Below are 17546 nucleotides of genomic sequence, written 5' to 3'. Positions count from 1 at the left end.
GTCCAGTCCAAGTGGCCTATAAGCGTACAGTTAAGAAAAAAATATAGCACGGGTCGGACGTTTGTCAAATGTAACATATACATAAGAGCAAAATGCGTTTTTTCGATATGTCGATTGAATTACAATACGGCTCAAGTACCTATGAATTGTCTTAATATATATTATTACATTCGTTAATTAATAGTCTGTACAATAAGTTAATAGTTGCGTTGGGCATTCATAAACAGATGTGCGTCCTCTTCGTATTCATTTAAAAAAGCTGTTGTTTGTCTTGTGACGAAACATAAGCTTCAATAAATTTTACATTTGTCAGCATAAACTTCAATGCTTTTGTCCAAGTCTCGTCTTGATTGAAAGCAAGACGGATACATTTCCCACCAATCCTGTCATGCTCAATTCCATAAGGAAGCTCCATTGCTGGGTCAATTCGCGAACAGAATTCACCCATGTGTTTCATATAATCAAGAAATGCCACCATGCCCTGATCAAAACGCCGATGCATAAAAAGCTTTAGCTCACCCGAAGAAAATAGATTCAACTTAGCAGCCTTAATATTTCCAGAGGCATCTACTTCCTTTTTTAATATGTAGGAATGACTGCCATAAGGTTTTAATTCAAACTTTTCAGAAACAAAGTGTAGCTTTTCCGCTAAGACCTGCATTAGAAGAACAGTCATTCCCCAGGCAGCATTAATTTCAGACCATGAAACCTGTAGTGTTGTTAGACTTTGTTCAGACATTTCAGCTAAGACGTACTCTCTGACTAGGAAGCTTCCCGAGACGCAGTCCATTAATAGTTGCAATGGACCCATCATCTTCTGATTCTGCATAGTGAGAGATGTAGAATATGTCACTATAGATGTTGAGTTTTTGAAGATTCTCCATGGAGGTTGACAGCATTTCAAATCTCATGTGGATACTGTCATTCGACTGCTGGAGATTGGCTAACTCGAGCTGTGAATTATTGAAATCCTGCCAGAAACCGGCATTTTCTTCAATGAGTTGGCTTTCTTCTTCTTCTGCTTGCTTGAGCTGTTGTAACAGGCTCTCCTCCTCTGTCTTTAAGGCATCAACTTCGGCTCCTTTCGCGTCGATTTCTATCTGAATCTAGAGCCAACATTAGTACGAAGTAATGAAAGTTACAAACATACCTTTTGGATTTTCTCATTCGCCTCTAACAACGCATTGTCATCCACCGTCCGTGAACAGAGTAACTTATGATATTCTGTGTAAACCTCCTGTTCAGCTTTCATTGTCTCAAACTGTCTGTCCATTTCCTCTGTGAGAAGTTCAGCACAATCGGAGCACAGTGGGTGTTCAATTTTTGTTTTCTCAGACAAAACATCAAAAATGTAATTATAGATCTCCATCTTACGACTAAGAAGGTTGTTTGCAACAGTGTCATCTAACTCTTCAGGTTCCTCTCCATCATTGGGTAACATAATGAACGACTCAAGAATTGGGGTAAGGGCACCATTTGTAGAATTGTCCTGCTTGATGCGGGCTTGAATGGTTTCCTTCATTGCTTTCTCCGTTTTAGCTAATGCTTCAGAAGAAGGCGAGGTCTCACCAGACTCTTCATGGTCTCTTCTTGAGGGATAAGCATTGTCTTGGATATACCGAGATGCCAGTAACTTCAACTTTGATAAATCTTCGCTGTCGTTTGTCTTGACATTCAAGAATGAGTGGCATCTTTGACAGACTAAGCCGTTAATGGCCATACTTTATAAGTCAGGGAAGGGAAAATGATAATAAAAAAGAAAAGACAGAATTGTGAAACACAGAAGACCGTTAATCGTGGTATGAATACGCTTGTTTAATAATTAATCCTAAGACTTCGTACAGAAGCTTGGAAGGTTTGAATGTATGATGTACGGGTCACTGAATCAAGTGTCAATATTAACAGACAAATCAACATAAAATGTCGATTAAATACCTTAAGAACGTTGTATGTACATCAGCAAACTGATTTAAGGCTCGAAAAAACTCTTATAGATGAATTGAAGAAATATTGTTTTGCACAAAGTCTGGGATGCAGGGGTACAACAGTAATAAAAACGGATTCAAAGATTTTGGTCAACTTAGCAAATTTTAGTTATACATTTACGCCTTCTTCGACCTTGGATCTGTATCTTACGCAAACGCAAGGTTCATTTCGAAGACGCCACTATTTTGCCTCTACGAGTCGGTTTTTTGTTTGTACGACTCTGACAGTAAATTAACGATCGAATATAATACATAGATGTCAAACTTGGCCAGGTCATTGTTTAAATACCAATTGAAAGCAATTGGTAGGCTACATACGCCAGAATTCCGGGTTTATTGTATGAAGGAAGGGAAACCTGTTTCATATTTACATGATGTTCCTATTGCCTCGGACGAGAAGACTTTCAACATGGTACTAAGAATGGACTCCACACCCTCTATAGTTCAATGTTCTAATGATTGTACAGATTGTTGAGATACCCCGTTGGACGCAGGCAAAATGTGAGATTGCTATCCATGATCCCCTTCAGCCAATACGTTATGACATGAAGAATGATAAAATTAGATACGTTCCAAACTGTTTCCCATTCCATGGCTACATATGGAATTATGGCGTCTTTCCCCAAAGTTGGGAAAACCAAAAGGAAAGAGATCAATTCACCGGCCTCGTAGGAGACGGTGATCCTCTGGATGTCTGCGACATAGGTGGCTCGAAAGGAAAAACGGGTCAAATCAAGCAAGTTAAGCTGCTGGGTGCATTGGCTCTCATTGATCAAGGAGAAACCGATTGGAAAATTATTGTCATTGATACCCAAGATCCCCTAGCTGAGAAGATGAATGGTAAGCTAACGAACGTTGTCGTTCAACTGTGGTTTCATGTTCTTTGTTAACTATGAATGTCATTACTAAACATACTAGATATTCAAGATGCTAAGAGGTACATGCCGGGATTGCTCGAAAGTACTAAAAAATGGTTCTCTATTTACAAAGTACCGGATGGAAAGCCAAAAAACCATTTCGCTTTAAACGGCCAGTTTTTGAATCAAGCAGACACTCTTCAGCTCGTAAAACGATGCCATGAATCATGGAGAACATCAAAGCTGCGACAGGAGCGAGTTTCTGAGCGGAATGAGCAGGCGACGAAGGACCTGGCTCAGTCAATTATCAAGGCACCCGAAACGTTTATGCCAGACTTCAATTACCCATCGCAGCCCTACTGCTATGTCTAACGAACTTACTAATATGAAAACTACTTACGAAATGCTTTCGCCCGCAGAGCGCATCACACTTCCCTCAAACCCCTCCCAATCGTAAAGACAACCTTTAATCATTTTAAATCCTAAACAAACCTCACAATTTATGTGTATACCAAAACTCCAAGTATTTGAGCTAGCAAAACTGTGAATCACATATCTCTATTAAAGAAGAAACTTTTAACGCATAGAAGCGAAAGCCTTTTGGACAGAGCGCTTAAGACGGAGCTCAGCCTTACGCAAAGCATCAGTGTTGGCGTCGTCAAGCTCAAGTTGAGACATGCACTCAGCGAGTTGAGACTCAATCTTGGCCTTGTCACCACGCTTGAGCTTCATCATAACGTTGGGCTCGGAGATGGTTTGCTCAATGTTGGAGATGTAGGCCTCCAATTGGGACTTGGCCTCCAACTTCTTGGCGAACTCCTTGTCTTGTTGCTTGTTCTTCTCAGCGTTCTCAATCATCTCTTGGATCTTGGTAGAAGACAAGTGACCGACAGAGTTGGTGATCTCAATGTGAGCAGAGCGACCAGTGGTCTTCTCCATAGCGGTAACCTTCAAGATACCGTTAACATCGATCTCGAAGGTGGCCTCAAGCTCGGCTTGGCCACGGGGCATGGGGGGAATGCCAGTGAGTTGGAACTCACCAAGAGGCTCGTTCTCAGCACAGTTGACACGCTCACCTTGGTAGACGGGGAAGGTGACAGTGGTTTGGTTGTCGGCAACAGTGGTGAAGGTACGCTTCTTGATGGTGGGAATAGGAGTGTTACGGGGGCAGACAACACCGAAGACGTTGCCCTCCATGGCGACACCCAAAGACAAGGGAACGACATCCAACAACAAAAGGTCGGCAGTCTTGTCAGAGTCAGCCTTGTTGGTCAAAACGGCAGCTTGAACAGCGGCACCGTAGGCAACAGCCTCATCAGGGTTGATGGACTTGTTAAGAGCACGGCCGTCAAAGAAGTCGGAAACGAGCTTTTGAACCTTGGGAATACGAGTGGAACCACCGACCAAGACAATGTCGTGGACGTTGGCCTTGGTGACCTTAGCATCCTTCAGGACCTTGGCGACGGGGTCAATGGTCTTCTTGAAGGTGGCAGCGTTGATGTCCTCGAAACGGGCACGGGTGATGCTGGAAGAGAAGTCAACACCGTTGAACAAAGAGTCAACCTCAATGGTGGTTTGAGTGACAGAGGACAAGGCACGCTTGGCACGCTCACAAGCGGAGCGGAGACGACGGAGGGCACGGGGGTCCTCAGAGATGTCGAGCTTGTTCTTGCGCTTGAACTCTTGGATGAAGTGCTCAACAAGAGCAGCATCGAAATCTTCACCACCCAAGTGAGTGTCACCAGCGGTAGCCAAAACCTCGAAGACACCACCTTGGATCTTCAACAAGGAGACATCGAAGGTACCACCACCAAGATCGAAAATCAAAACGTTCTTGGCCTCCTCGGTCTTGGCGTCCAAACCGTAGGCAATGGCGGCAGCAGTGGGCTCGTTGATGATACGGAGGACGTTAAGACCAGAAATGGCACCAGCATCCTTGGTAGCAGCACGTTGAGAGTCAGAGAAGTAGGCAGGGACGGTAATGACAGCCTTCTCGACCTTCTTGTTCAACTTGGCCTCAGCAATTTCCTTCATCTTGGTCAAAACCATAGCGGAGATCTCTTGGGGAGTGAATTGCTTCTTCTCACCCAAGTACTCGACCTCAATGGTGGGAACACCGTTGTTGTCGAGGACCTTGAAGGGCCAGTGCTTGATATCCTTTTGGGTCTCAGCGTCGTCGAAACGGCGACCGATAAGACGCTTGGCGTCGAAGACAGTGTTACGAGGGTTCATAGCGGCTTGGTTCTTAGCGGCATCACCGACGAGACGCTCAGAGTCGGTGAAAGCGACAAAAGAGGGGGTAGTACGAGCACCTTGGTCGTTGGGAATAATCTCAACGTTGGCGGTCTCCCAGACGGCCACACAAGAGTACGTGGTACCCAAGTCGATACCAATAGCTCCTTCGTAAACTTCCGACATCTTGACCAGTGTTCCTGCCAAAAGTGGTTGGTAGAGGAGAAGTAGGTGTGGGCGGAAGAGGAAGACAATACCACCAGCAGAAGAACAGTCATACTGGGGGTATGTGGGGGCGACATTTAGGCGGCTAAGCGAGAGTAATAAGCGAGTAGGAGCCGTAGAAGGAAAGAACCTTGCTGAGCAGGAATCTTTGAGACTCACGCTGTCCAAAAGCAAGACAGAGTGAGCTGCACACTGTCTCTGAATTAAGTTTGTTTCCCTTTTTTTTTTTCTGCATTTTCTAATTTAATTTTATTTTTAATTTTTTAATATTTTTCAATATTTTTTGTTCTATTAAATCAAAATTTTAAAAATTTGATTCCAGTTTATTTTAATTTCATTAACAAATTCGTTCACCTTAAAGATTATTTTTTCTAATCCTATTTTCGTGTATTTTTCATTCTATTTTTATGTATTTTATTTATTTTTACTGATATTTAATTTGAGCCAATGTCCTTTCTTCTATTTGTCACAAAGTGGGAAAGGTATATCATATGCATGCATCTTCCCAGCTGCACAAAAGTATCAACTAACACAGTCAAATCAAGGAACGCACTTGAATTCAACTTTGGTTTCATTTGCTCGACAACCCGAATTTGCTAGCAACCCCTCAACAGACCCTTAAATATGAAATTAGTGATTACGGCAGTTCACACGGAGATACAATTATGCAGCTGTCGCACTGTGAATTCATTTCCTATCTAATACTGAAAAATAAAGAAACAAAAAACAGAAGAATCAAGTTCTGCTATACTGCCGAAATTAACAAGTCGATATTCAAATTGACAGTATCATCAGCAGCTTACGACGCATTCACCACCGTCTTGCTTTCTTGCCTCACCCTGACCCCCTGCCACCCCTTTAACCCACGTCATCGATAGTCGCGTCCGATCAATGACCGACGCGCTTAGACGCGACACGCGTTCCATTTATTTAAGGTTCGCGATTGCTTTCGCCATGATTCATCAACAACCCTAACCCTAATTGTCACGGAAAATAAATAAATAGCAGCGAACACTCCTTCCACCAACAACTCACCCAATTGTTGCTGAACGATCGTGTAAAACTCATTAAGCTTTTAATTCCCATTAATAATGTCTGGAGGAAAATCTGGAGGTAAGGCTGCTATCGCCAAGTCCGCTCAATCTCGTTCTGCCAAGGCTGGTTTGGCCTTCCCCGTCGGTCGTGTCCATCGTCTTCTTCGTAAGGGAAATTACGCTCAACGTGTTGGTGCTGGTGCTCCCGTCTACTTGGCTGCTGTTTTGGAGTACCTTGCTGCCGAAATTCTCGAGCTGGCCGGTAATGCTGCTCGTGATAACAAGAAGACTCGTATCATTCCCCGTCATCTTCAACTCGCCATTCGTAATGACGAAGAGCTGAACAAACTCTTGGGCAATGTCACAATTGCCCAAGGTGGTGTTGTTCCTAACATTCACCAACATTTGCTTCCCAAGACATCAGGACGTACCAAGCCCAGTCAGGAGCTGTAAATGACCAGCTAATGTGCTAAGTACCCTCTCCCCCGTCCGTCTTATGTTTCCTTGAGTATTCTCCTTTGGTTCTTTCTTTCCCGCTCCCTTCCACACCGCAGTGTTATGTTCAGTGGTTAGTCTATGGATTTGAGCCACTGGTAAACCTTGTATCACCCGTTCGTCCTTTCAATCGTTTATCTCGTTTTTCTTTTTTCCTCTTTCATCTAATGCTTGCTTGGTAGTACTTGTTTAATGAGAACAGTCTCTGCATTGTATATACTTAACCGCGATTAACCCAATAACACGATGTTTGCATGGCGGTTTGAAACCATAAAACCGCCACTGAAGCCATCCTTGAACGAAATGCACCTACTAAAACACCATCCGGACTATTTCTTAACCCGTTGCGTGTAGGCTGAACACATTAAAAAAAATCAACACATTTTTCATAAACTGCAAAGACAATGCCTCCGCTCAGCGTCAACCGAACAAGTCGTGGAAGCGTTCCTGCCCAAAGTTGTCGAATCCCGTCTTGTTTGTACAGTTTGTAAGCGCAATGGATGCTGTTTTTGTATCTGTATTTTGCACTGCACGATTGCATACGAGTTTTTACCGTATCAATGGGTTGTGTGCAGAAAATGGTAACGGCACCTGAGATGCAACCAATGGAAATGGTTGTTTTGGTACTCAGCTTCTCACCTGGTGTTAGATGTCCTTGAAGAGCTTGCTTTAAACCAGTGTATGTGCTGAACCGAATAGCAGAGTTTCCTGCCTGGCGAACAATTGTGGGTCCAAAACCTCGATACAATGCTTTTAGACCCCCGTCTCTGGAAATCGTTTTAATGGCATGCATGAATGATCCAAGTCGTTGCTTGCTTGGTACTTGTTTCCCGTCATCAATTACAGCGGTTTTGACGACTTCAAACGGTGTGATGAGAAATACCGATTCAATGATTCCAGCACCTAAGCCAGCAGCGACGGTTCGTGGACCTGTTGGTCGACTATTTGGTGGGTTCAACAATCTCAAAATACCGTCAAACGCGAGAAAACGAAATCCTGCTCTGACCACATTCCCAATGAATAGTGACGTGTAGCCTCGGTACCATTGCAATCCAAATGGCGGGAGCTTCGCTGCGGCCCCTTCTGCTCGTTCGTACAGCTGTAATCGCGTCTTTGCGAATTCTGCAGGATACGTGATACTCACTTCAAATGCACCAGCGGTCACACCAGCAAGAATTTTTTGCAATGGACCAGGTTCCCGTCTTTTTTGAGACCTTTGCATTTTGTCAGTACTTCGAGTCTTACACCAACAAGGCTTTTTGGCGTTTTCCCACAACAGCTGCTGTGTCTTGGTTCGTCAAAAACAATGCGCGTTCTTGGTGAAAATGTCGCATGTGACGTCTTGGGCCGCCCGCTTAATACATTTAAAGTTTCGCAACAAATGATTTTCGTGAACGACGCAATTTAGATGAATCGTGCAGTTGCAATCCAATAGCAACCGTTGTAATCTCGTGTACGCACTCGTCCCTTGCCTTTGTTTACGTTTACGAAGTACGCCAAGTCCCTTGTATACTTTCGAGAACATTTCTTCTGGAAAATGGCTCACCGGTTTTTGTCAATTATTCAAACATGACAGCACTTCCGCGCTACCAAGCTTATAAATATGACTGTGATGCTATGGAGTTCTCATCTTTTCCCTATACTACGCATTTGGTGAATTCCGCTGTACAAATCGAAAGTCTTAATTCGTGCTGATATCTAAGCATTTCTTCGCACACGCATCACCATCGCATCGACCCTAATACGCACGATCTAATCCCGCATTGTTCACTTTACAATTTCTATTTCTCTACGCTGTTGTCATGGCATACTCTTGGACAAACATTTGCAACGCATTCAAGAACAAACTCTTCAAGTCTAAAGATGGTCGTTTCAAAACACACAACGAATATGTAAAGTACCATTTGCTTCAAGTATACGAACGCATTCTTGAAGTAGCGCAAGAAGTCCTGGACGAGGGGTTTGCTGACCCCCAATATGTGGACAAGATGTTCGAGACGCATCCTGATTTCCATCCGTGCTGGGTGCGCGACCAGCTAGCTGCACTATACACCGATGTTTACTTCCATCGCAGCAAGTTACAAAAAATGAAGTCGACCGATCTTACTGGATACCGCTACTACTTGTTATATGAGCACGTAAACCAAACCGCATTTAGTTTGGGCCGCATGATCATGTGCGTAATACGACACCCGAAGGTCCAGCAGGCATACCAAGAAGAACAGCCCAGTCTCGTAAACCGATACAATCAGCTTATTCTTCGTTTAGCCGAGGCCGTACGAACTACAGAAGGGATTTACAACCGCAAGCAGCGTTTTTGCTATCGCGTATTTAATGTCTTCAAAGTTATGCGCGCCCAGCTGAAGTTTATCATTCTCACCACGAGTGGCACCATCGATCCGCTTAAGAAAATGAAGCCCGTGTTCTATGAAGCCGTTCGTATCCCAGCACTTTCTTGGCGCCGACCGAACCCGGAATGGAAAGTTATTGTGTGAAAACTGAAAAAGGAACTCAGTATTGGCAACATCATGTGTCCGCAATTTCCTTCGTTATGAACAGAGTAAACATTTAAATGTTACTAGATAATATCAAGCTCTATCGGCTTGTACTATAATTCTTAATAAAACATACGCAACGCTTATTTCTTAACACTTTTAAGCTATTTTAAGTGATCACGTTGAAGTCCCCACAGAAGCTAAATTTTAGCACTTTTCAAAATGGCGCCCGAAAACGCGTCCAACCTCTTCCCAAACCAAAACTCGAAAAATACAGCAAAATGTCAAAAGCGGCGGCTCCTGACTTGAAGAAGGTAAGGAATCCAGCGTATTCTGTAAGAAGTGCTATTTTTTAACCTTTTTTTATTGTAGTATCTTGATAAACAAGTATTTGTTCAGTTGAATGGTTCCCGAAAAGTTTACGGAGTTTTACGGGGATACGATGTACGTGGATATACAGAGAAACAAACTTTCAAGTCGGAAGTGAAGAAGGCTTTTTTCGCTTTTGCTAATCGGCAACAGATTTTTTTGAACATTGTTGTCGAAGATGCTTACGAAGAAAAATCCACTGGTGAAAAGGCACCGATCGGCTCAGCCGCCATCCGCGGAAACTCTGTTATAATGATTGAAGTACGTTTGGCGACACCTTTGAACACGAGACTAACTTCAACTAAGGCTCTTGACAAAATTGCTTAATGAAAAGGTACAACTTCGTGCTTTGTTAAAAAAAAATAAAAGGGAGAGTTCACTTCAGGAGTTTCTACTTTTCTCTATTCGCGAACACTACTTTTATTTCTTCTCTATCTTCTCTTCTATACTTGTACGCCTCTATACATTCTTCTGTAGTAATGTTTTTCAATAAATAGTGCTTCGCGTTGTGTGTTGTATGATGTCATTTAATCGTTGTATGAAGCTTAATTCCATTAAGCTTCATACAAGCAATTACGGGGAAACCTTAATGCCAAGCTAAGCATTAAGTAAGAAAGTGCTACTGTCGTTTCTCCCAGACACCGAGAAAAACAGTTACGTCAAGGAGTAAACCACTTCTACACATCTAGATCCGCGCCGTCTTCGGCGTTCCGTTATTCCACATCCTCTAGACACAGTCTCACCGACCTGAGCGATCCTTGCCTCGTTGGGCTTATGTCATCATTACGTAGCGGCCATCACCGATATATCCTTTCTGGACAGCTCTGCATCCTCCTACCCTCTACCAACAACATTTATATTCATTATGCTCATCGCTGCGTTTGGACCTGAAATTCCGTATCCTGCTTACGGCGTCGGTACGGCATTGTTCAAAAAGGACAAAAATTCCGGCCTCAATCCTCAAGTCATTGAGTCTGTAAAGACTGCTGTAGAAGCAGGTTTCCGTCATTTGGACTGTGCTCAAGTGTACGGTAACGAGGAAGAAGTGGGAATGGCTCTTAAAGAAATTGATATTCCTCGGGAAAAGCTTTTTATTACTTCAAAAGTGTTTGATGACATAGGCGACATTCACGAGGCCTTGGGAGTCTCGTTGCGTAACATTGGTGTTGATTATCTTGACCTGTTTCTTCTCCACACTCCTCTACCCTTCTACGAAAAGAATGTGTCATTTGAAAAAGCTTGGTCGGAACTCGAGAGTGAGCTTGGACAGGGTCGTGTGCATGCAATCGGGGTTTCTAACTTCCGTATTAAGGATTTAGAGCCATTGCTACACATTGCAGCCGTCAAACCTCGTGTCAACCAAATTGAATTTCATCCTCAGGTTTTCAAAGCTGCAAAACCGATTTTGGACTTCTGCAAGAAAAACAACATCATTGTGGAAGGTTACGGACCATTGTCTCCGATAGTTCGTGACTCTGAGGGTCCTACTGCTCAGAAAGTCCGCGAATTAGCCAAGAAGTACGGTGTGTCTGACACGGAAATCCTGCTCAATTGGTGCAAGTCTTTCGGCGTGTTGCCAATTACAACTTCGAGCAAGCGTGAGCGCATGGCTACGTGTTTGAAGTTTGAAAAATTCAAACTTGAGCAGGCCGACATTGATGCTCTTACTGAGCTCGGTGTAGCTCATCACAAACGCATATTTATGCAACACATGGATGAAGATTAAACGACTTTTATGAGGCTATAATGACCTTTTTTGTAATGAATGATATCAGACTTTTTGACTTGTTAAAAGAATCAAAGAATACAGACTCGTGTTGCGTGCTACGGTATGGCAGATAGCACGGGTTACTGAGGTGTAGTGAAGCGGAGACATAGTCCTCGTTGTGATTCGTTAGCCGGGATACAGTACCGCAACGCTGTTACCTTAGTCTGAAGTATCTCATTCATGAAGCGAGAGCCAAGCAGACCCCAGCAAGTGTATGCGCGGCGACCACTGCGTCAGGCCCCATACCCCAGACCCAAGCTCGCAGTATGATACACAACTCCTGACTAATTCTCCCTCCATGCGTTCGCAGCAATAACATTAATGTACTAAACTAAAACGGAGTATAGACGACTCAATGGCTGACGAACGAGCGCTCTGCGCCGAACGACGCAACGAAACAGTAAAAGAAGAGAAAACAGCAAAGAAAAGGAAGCAAGTATTAAGAGGAACTAAAAGGAAATCGCTTAAAAAGCGAGTTCACCACTCAACCATTGGTTGAGCATTGCAAGACTAGCCTCGGGTTGGTTGAAGGGAACCATGTGACCAGCACCGAAGACACGAAGGTAGGTAAGTTGCTTGTAAGACTTACCCAAACCAGCGGTAGAGTTCGAAACACTCCAAGGCTTCAACTCCAAAGGAGCATACGAAGAATGGCCCGACCAGTCCAGCTCATCGGTCCAGGCTTCGTTACCCATGTGGTTGCAGATAAAGTCAGCATCGCCAGCGTAAATAAGAACGGGGAAACCAGAGTCCAAGAGGAACGTAACATCGTCACGGAAGTCTCTGCGCATCCAGTCACCCTTGAAAAGGAATGCAATGTTGATTTGCGTGTTGCAACCCTTGTAGTCTGTGGGCTCAACACCAAGTGCCTGTTGCACCTCAGCTTGGTTCAAGTACTCCTCAATTGCGTTGAGTTGGGGATAGCAGAGACTTGCTTCGTCATCACACTTTTCACGGATGTCATAAATGTTGAGACCAGTCTTCTGGAAGGGACCCATCATAGCGTTGTTGCAGTAAATCGAGGCACCAACACAGAAGGGTGTGAAGCCAGTATCATAGCACGTCTTGATGAGCTTGGAGCACGTTCCATAGCTACGGTCCATCTTGTCGCACTCCTCTTGAGGGAGAACGGGACCATAAGAGTTCTCGCAAGCCATCTTGGAGTAGTACTTGTACTGAACAAGAGGGTCTGTAAGGCCGTTACCAATCAAAGCACTCTTCAAATTAATGTTCACCTTCGTATCCTCGTAGCCAGCAGCAACAAATGCATCGGATGCACCTTTGTTATGCTCAAGGATCATCCGAGAGAAGGCGGGAATGTAATGGCCAGCATACGATTCACCAGAAATGTGGAAATCCTTGTCGGCATATTGAGAATACTTAGTGAAGAAGAGGTTGAGGAAGGCATACACGTCCTTGCCAGCAGCAAGCGTGTCACTTACAGAATCGTCACCAGTACTGAAACCAACATTAATAGGCTGATCAAGGAAGATAACGGAGGCGTTGGCATTCCAGCTAAAGTTGTTGTAAATAGGCTTAACAGTATCCAAGTCAATCATGGATGGACCCAACTCCATAAACAGACCAGTCAAAGACGAGCAACCGGGTCCACCATTCAGCCAAAGAACAACAGGGTCGTTAGCGGGGTCATTACGCGACTCGAAGAACCAGAAGAAGAAATGCTTGTCGTCATCAACATCAAGGTAACCAGTAATCTGCTTCACTTTGTCAATACCAAGCTCAACAGGGTTAGCATTTTCCTGGATACGAAGGGTGTAATCGGGGAAAGCATTCATACGAAAGGCCTCCATGTTACTGTTCTCGGCGATAAAGGGATGCTGCTCCTTGGGGCTGTTCTTGTTAGAATCCTCAGGTATCACTTTCTTTTCAAGGTCTTCAGAAAACGTGAGCTTGTCAATCTCATCTTCCATTGTTTGAGCCAGAAGAGCTAAATCCTGCTCGGTCATATACTCACTGTGAGCCAGAAACTCCATCAGTTGGTTGAACTCCTCGAAAAGGTCAGCAATATTGTCTTTAGGACTTAATTCAGGCTTACGGTACAAATCCTTCAAGAACGCATCGAGCTGCTCAAAAAAGACACTGTCTCTGTCGCCATCCTCGGCCAGTTGCTCTGCTTCGGCCTTCAGCATCTCAAAATATGCCATAGCGGAGTCATCAATGTCATCCACAGAGTGGGGTTCGCCTGCCTCAGTTGGAAGGGCAGCATACTCACGGTCATTCGACTTGGCAAACTCGCGCAGGAAAGCAATAACATCCTCAGGAGAACCCTTCAAACGCTCACTGTCGACGATTTGCAAATCAATCTCCTGCTCAGGCTTAGACTCCTTTGGTTGCTTCTCATGTTGCTCGGGCTCAGACTCCTTAGGGGGCTTCTCATGATGTGCACGATCGTGCTCAAAGTCCTTAGGAGGTCTGTCACGGTGCTCACGCTCAGGCTCGAAGTGCTTGGGGGGCTTTCCGTGGTGCTCGGGCTTACGCTCAAAATCTCTGGGAGGCTCACCGTGGTGCTCACGCTCAGGCTCGAAATGCTTAGGGGGCTTTCCGTGGTGCTCAGGCTTACGCTCAAAATCTCTGGGAGGCTCACCATGATGCTCAGGTCCATGCTCAAAGTCTTTGGGAGGTCTACCGTGGTGCTCGGGCTTGCGTTCAAAATCTCTGGGAGGCTCTCCATGGCGCTCGGGTCCGTGCTCGAAGTCCATGGGAGGTCTGTCGTGATGTTCGGGCTCGTGGTCAAAGTCCATGGGAGGTCTGTCGTGGTGCTCAGGTCCATGCTCGAAATCCATAGGAGGTCTGTCACGGTGCTCGGGCTCGTGCTCGAAATCCATAGGGGGCTTTCCATGGTGCTCGGGCTTACGCTCGAAATCTCTGGGAGGCTCACCACGGTGCTCGGGCTTACGCTCAAAATCTCTGGGAGGCTCACCATGATGCTCAGGTCCATGCTCAAAGTCTTTGGGAGGTCTGTCATGGTGATCGGGTCCGGGCTCAAAGTGTTTAGGAGGCTTTCCGTGGTGCTCGGGCTTACGCTCAAAGTCCTCAGGAGGCTCCCCATGGCGCTTAGGTCCATGCTCGAAATCCATGGGAGGTCTGTCGTGATGTTCGGGCTCATGTTCAAAGTCCATAGGAGGTCTGTCATGATGCTCAGGCTCACGGTCGTCCTTCTCCTTCTTGTGATGTTTTTCCTTAGAGTGATGTTTGTTCTTGCTCTTGTGGTGCTTCTTCTTCTTCAGCTTATCCTTCTTGTGGCCATGCTTGTCATCCTTTTCCTTCTTCTCGTCCTTATGATCAGGCTCGTCGTCCTTCTCATCATCATCGTCGTCGGAAGGGACGTCCTTCTCTTGGGAAATACTCAGCTCGTCCAAAGAAGGGCGCTTTCCGTTAGAGAAAGTGTCCAAAAATCCGGTTTTCACGGCATCCAAGAGATCGGAACCAGCGTGGACAAATTTGCCGAAAGCATTGGCGACGCCGTCGCGATTCTCATTGGCCTTCTCCAGTCCTAAAGACTCATGCTCAGCATCGGGCGAAGTAGCCGCAAGGTTGTCGCCGGAAGATGGAATATAGTGGGCGAAAGCAGTCGAAGAAAGCAAAAACAGCAAAAATGACTTCTTCAACATTTTGATTGAAAGAACAATAAATTAAACTGGTACAATACCAAGCAGTGCAATTCTTGTCCTACTTTTAACGGTGTACCAAAAGATGTTACGAGATTTCTTAAAGAATGCTGTTGGGGAACGGCTAGAGGGGTGGAAGGCTCTCTTATATATATATTATTGATTATGTGACGTCACATATCGTTATCGGGGCTGGCGGGCATTAGCCGAAGGAAGCGAGACATGTTATCGCAAGCGACCGGCGTTGCGCAATTTTAGAGTAACCTTATTTAGCGAAATGCAGAACGCGACGCGACGCGTCGCGTGCTGAGTTTCAGTAATAAACAGCACGCCAGGAGCAATTGCCAGGTCTGCTGCAAGGTAGATAAGTTTTCAGAGTTCCGTTATTCGTGAGACATACAAGAAAATAAGGTGGAGACCTTATTATGCAGATACTTCCTCATACGGGGGCTTTTAATTGTTAGTAGAGGAGCAAGTAAGGTAATGAAGATCAATGACAGGAACAGTGGTTGTCAGAGTTCGCTTGCGCCACGAACTCACCTTCACTGGAATCTTCAGATATTGATCAATTCGAGCAAGCAGCCACTTTTTTTCAAACGGAACTGTGGTCTGTTAGTTGCGAATGTTTTAAAAGAAATTTCGAGTCACTCACCATATGCCCGGAAATGCGAATCGTAAACGAGCGGCACACAATCGTAAATGGAGTCAAAAAACTCGGCGAACTGAACAAAGTCTAGAGTTTCGAGAGTAACATCTGCTGTAGGTGAGCATAAAGTTCTTCCAATGAATATAAGCGACCAAAAAAAAAAGTCAACAAAACACGCAAATGGAAGCGCCTCCACCTTTGAATAACGTAATGACTGTTCCCATTTGTTGTTGACATACCTTTTCTCGACATATAAACGCCAAGGATATCTTTAAGGACGCGTCAGTATACGCGTCTATATATCAATAGCGTTCTTACACTCGATAGCAGACTGTAGGCTGCAATGGTCACTCCAAACACGAGATCTAGGATCGTTCTGTTTCAATAAGCAAAATTGCCCGCGTCTGTTGTACTCAAAGTAACGTACATCTTGTTGTAAGAGAAGAATACTAAATCACGGTTAGATCAACAAACACGAACAATAGTCTTCCAACGCCAGTTGCTGGCGTCAGCACGGTTTTGACTTACATATGTGTCTCCATGGATGCAAATGACATATTGTGGGTTACACGGCCCGCGTACGTGTTTTCACGTTTTCTTCCTTCTTGTGTTGTTGACAAGGTAAGATTTGCGACTGCCTGCGAAAAGGGAGCATACCCGGATTCGAACGGAAGTCAAAGAATGCCTTGTTTCGAAGCTAGCAACGTAAAAGAAACCGAAACTCACCACCAAAAATACCTCAAACCTTAATTAACCTAAATTAATCTAAACCCTCGTCTTCTCCATCCTTAAGCAAATCGCTCTATTCCGGATAAGGATCCTCTTTTTCGCCCTTCTTTCGGTTAGTTAAGACCAATTTTATAAGCTCATGTTTTTGAATGGCTCATTCCGCCGATTTGCTGCATGTTCAGTGCGTGTAGGGCGATTTGGTTGCTCTCAAGGTGCATGTCCCATGTTCAATGAATATCACAGCAAAGCTGTCGACATGGAGCAGCCGTATTATGGAAAAAAGAAAGAACTGTTACAGAATGCACTTCACCATGTGCCAGAGCTTGGATTTACCAACGAAGCGTTAGCCCGTGGTGCTCAGGACTCTGGTTATACCAGTCTACCGGCTGTTCTGTTTCCCCGAGGAGGATTGGATTTGTTTGACTTCTTTCACTATGTGCAGCGTAAGGCGCTCCATGAGCTCAAGCCTCACTTAAGTACCATTCCGTCGATGAAGGAACGGATTATCGAGTTGCTATGGGCCCGTCTATATGCCAACAGAGACGTAAACAGGCACCTTCCGTCAATACTTGCCTTAAGCAGTCGTCCTCTTAATATAAGGCACTCGCTAAAGACACTTGGTCTACTGGCAAACGAAATACTATTTCTGGCCCAGGACAGCTCAAATGATTTTCAGTGGTACACAAAGCGGGCGGCTGTCGCCTCTATTTACGGTCTCTCTGAGTTGTACATGACTCGTGATACTTCGCCCGACTTTGGTGACACGTACCGTTTTGTCTCGCACCGGATGGACCATGCTGCTTCGCTAAACAGCATACGCCGCGAAATTGGCTCTTGGCTGACCTTTCAGTCGCGCGCTGTCAGCAATATAATGCGCTCTAAGGGATTTTAAGCTGTTCCCCGTCACGACTCTTCTGCTTTAATGAACGCCTCTTCTCTGTATGAATACATGCTTCGTCTTAATCTTGTTCTCCCATTGCTACTACTATAGTCTTTATGAAATGGAATTAAGCTTCCCACCACCAAATAAGCGAAAAGTCTAACTCGGGTGCCGCCGACATACGCGAACTTTATGCAACCTT

At 44.8% G+C, this 17546-nt stretch overlaps 11 protein-coding genes across 11 annotated transcripts; 6 read left to right on the top strand and 5 right to left on the bottom strand.

The window, feature by feature from the left end:
• Positions 1–146: 146 nt before the first annotated feature.
• SJAG_01876 (beclin family protein) lies at positions 147–3325 on the bottom strand. The gene is made up of 5 exons (XM_002173077.2): positions 2901–3325; positions 1936–2866; positions 1151–1880; positions 756–1106; positions 147–709 (listed from the first exon to the last, which is right to left on the bottom strand). The coding sequence occupies exons 3-5, from the start codon at positions 1718–1720 to the stop codon at positions 251–253; spliced, it is 1380 nt and encodes a 459-aa protein (XP_002173113.1). The 5' UTR covers positions 1721–1880; positions 1936–2866; positions 2901–3325; the 3' UTR covers positions 147–250.
• On the top strand, positions 1918–3301 carry SJAG_01875 (inorganic diphosphatase). Its single transcript, XM_002173076.2, has 3 exons — positions 1918–2397; positions 2453–2825; positions 2904–3301. The coding sequence occupies exons 1-3, from the start codon at positions 2242–2244 to the stop codon at positions 3212–3214; spliced, it is 840 nt and encodes a 279-aa protein (XP_002173112.1). The 5' UTR covers positions 1918–2241; the 3' UTR covers positions 3215–3301.
• SJAG_01874 (heat shock protein) lies at positions 3272–5313 on the bottom strand. Its single transcript, XM_002173075.2, has one exon. It carries the CDS (start codon positions 5258–5260, stop codon positions 3419–3421), a length of 1842 nt encoding a protein of 613 aa, XP_002173111.1. The 5' UTR covers positions 5261–5313; the 3' UTR covers positions 3272–3418.
• Positions 5314–6249: 936 nt separating this feature from the next.
• SJAG_01872 (citrate transporter) lies at positions 6250–8128 on the bottom strand. The gene has a single exon (XM_002173073.2). The coding sequence runs from the start codon at positions 8048–8050 to the stop codon at positions 7193–7195; it is 858 nt and encodes a 285-aa protein (XP_002173109.1). The 5' UTR covers positions 8051–8128; the 3' UTR covers positions 6250–7192.
• On the top strand, positions 6252–7047 carry SJAG_01873 (histone H2A alpha). The gene has a single exon (XM_002173074.2). The coding sequence runs from the start codon at positions 6391–6393 to the stop codon at positions 6784–6786; it is 396 nt and encodes a 131-aa protein (XP_002173110.1). The 5' UTR covers positions 6252–6390; the 3' UTR covers positions 6787–7047.
• SJAG_01871 (hypothetical protein) lies at positions 6976–9419 on the top strand. Its single transcript, XM_002173072.2, has one exon. It carries the CDS (start codon positions 8631–8633, stop codon positions 9321–9323), a length of 693 nt encoding a protein of 230 aa, XP_002173108.1. The 5' UTR covers positions 6976–8630; the 3' UTR covers positions 9324–9419.
• A 104-nt stretch (positions 9420–9523) lies between these two features.
• Positions 9524–10211, top strand: SJAG_01870 (Sm snRNP core protein Smg1). Its single transcript, XM_002173071.2, has 4 exons — positions 9524–9637; positions 9696–9767; positions 9846–9953; positions 9999–10211. The coding sequence occupies exons 1-4, from the start codon at positions 9605–9607 to the stop codon at positions 10017–10019; spliced, it is 234 nt and encodes a 77-aa protein (XP_002173107.1). The 5' UTR covers positions 9524–9604; the 3' UTR covers positions 10020–10211.
• Positions 10212–10476: 265 nt separating this feature from the next.
• SJAG_01869 (NADH/NADPH dependent indole-3-acetaldehyde reductase AKR3C2) lies at positions 10477–11498 on the top strand. Its single transcript, XM_002173070.2, has one exon. The coding sequence runs from the start codon at positions 10558–10560 to the stop codon at positions 11416–11418; it is 861 nt and encodes a 286-aa protein (XP_002173106.1). The 5' UTR covers positions 10477–10557; the 3' UTR covers positions 11419–11498.
• A 261-nt stretch (positions 11499–11759) lies between these two features.
• Positions 11760–15133, bottom strand: SJAG_01868 (vacuolar carboxypeptidase Y). Its single transcript, XM_002173069.2, has one exon. The coding sequence runs from the start codon at positions 15090–15092 to the stop codon at positions 11925–11927; it is 3168 nt and encodes a 1055-aa protein (XP_002173105.1). The 5' UTR covers positions 15093–15133; the 3' UTR covers positions 11760–11924.
• Positions 15134–15512: 379 nt separating this feature from the next.
• SJAG_01867 (hypothetical protein) lies at positions 15513–16292 on the bottom strand (the record flags this gene model as incomplete). Its single annotated transcript, XM_002173068.1, has 7 exons — positions 15513–15539; positions 15630–15691; positions 15742–15843; positions 15975–16004; positions 16054–16111; positions 16163–16184; positions 16264–16292. The coding sequence occupies 7 exons, from the start codon at positions 16290–16292 to the stop codon at positions 15513–15515; spliced, it is 330 nt and encodes a 109-aa protein (XP_002173104.1).
• A 181-nt stretch (positions 16293–16473) lies between these two features.
• Positions 16474–17462, top strand: SJAG_01866 (ubiquinone biosynthesis protein Coq9). Its single transcript, XM_002173067.2, has one exon. The coding sequence runs from the start codon at positions 16604–16606 to the stop codon at positions 17354–17356; it is 753 nt and encodes a 250-aa protein (XP_002173103.1). The 5' UTR covers positions 16474–16603; the 3' UTR covers positions 17357–17462.
• The last annotated feature ends 84 nt before the right edge of the window (positions 17463–17546 follow it).

The sequence above is a fragment of the Schizosaccharomyces japonicus genome (genome assembly GCF_000149845.2).
Source record: "Schizosaccharomyces japonicus yFS275 unplaced genomic scaffold supercont5.3, whole genome shotgun sequence".
NCBI lineage: Eukaryota > Fungi > Ascomycota > Schizosaccharomycetes > Schizosaccharomycetales > Schizosaccharomycetaceae > Schizosaccharomyces > Schizosaccharomyces japonicus.
Note: the sequence above shows the minus strand (reverse complement) of the source record. Positions and strands in the feature narration are given on the sequence as shown.

Bases quoted from the DNA above. Each gene is read 5' to 3' on its own strand.
- SJAG_01873 (XM_002173074.2), top strand. From the start codon at position 6,391: ATGTCTGGAGGAAAATCTGGAGGTAAGGCTGCTATCGCCAAGTCCGCT.
- SJAG_01871 (XM_002173072.2), top strand. From the start codon at position 8,631: ATGGCATACTCTTGGACAAACATTTGCAACGCATTCAAGAACAAACTC.
- SJAG_01869 (XM_002173070.2), top strand. From the start codon at position 10,558: ATGCTCATCGCTGCGTTTGGACCTGAAATTCCGTATCCTGCTTACGGC.
- SJAG_01875 (XM_002173076.2), top strand. From the start codon at position 2,242: ATGTCAAACTTGGCCAGGTCATTGTTTAAATACCAATTGAAAGCAATT. The intron at 2,398-2,452 runs GTACTAAGAATG...ATGATTGTACAG, and splicing joins ACGAGAAGACTTTCAACATG to ATTGTTGAGATACCCCGTTG. The intron at 2,826-2,903 runs GTAAGCTAACGA...TAAACATACTAG, and splicing joins CCTAGCTGAGAAGATGAATG to ATATTCAAGATGCTAAGAGG.
- SJAG_01866 (XM_002173067.2), top strand. From the start codon at position 16,604: ATGTTTTTGAATGGCTCATTCCGCCGATTTGCTGCATGTTCAGTGCGT.
- SJAG_01876 (XM_002173077.2), bottom strand. From the start codon at position 1,720: ATGGCCATTAACGGCTTAGTCTGTCAAAGATGCCACTCATTCTTGAAT. The intron at 1,107-1,150 runs GTATGTTTGTAA...TGTTGGCTCTAG, and splicing joins CGAATGAGAAAATCCAAAAG to ATTCAGATAGAAATCGACGC. The intron at 710-755 runs GTACGTCTTAGC...ACAACACTACAG, and splicing joins GGAAGCTTCCTAGTCAGAGA to GTTTCATGGTCTGAAATTAA.
- SJAG_01872 (XM_002173073.2), bottom strand. From the start codon at position 8,050: ATGCAAAGGTCTCAAAAAAGACGGGAACCTGGTCCATTGCAAAAAATT.
- SJAG_01870 (XM_002173071.2), top strand. From the start codon at position 9,605: ATGTCAAAAGCGGCGGCTCCTGACTTGAAGAAG. The intron at 9,638-9,695 runs GTAAGGAATCCA...TTTTTATTGTAG, and splicing joins CGGCTCCTGACTTGAAGAAG to TATCTTGATAAACAAGTATT. The intron at 9,768-9,845 runs GTACGTGGATAT...AATCGGCAACAG, and splicing joins GAGTTTTACGGGGATACGAT to ATTTTTTTGAACATTGTTGT.
- SJAG_01868 (XM_002173069.2), bottom strand. From the start codon at position 15,092: ATGTTGAAGAAGTCATTTTTGCTGTTTTTGCTTTCTTCGACTGCTTTC.
- SJAG_01874 (XM_002173075.2), bottom strand. From the start codon at position 5,260: ATGTCGGAAGTTTACGAAGGAGCTATTGGTATCGACTTGGGTACCACG.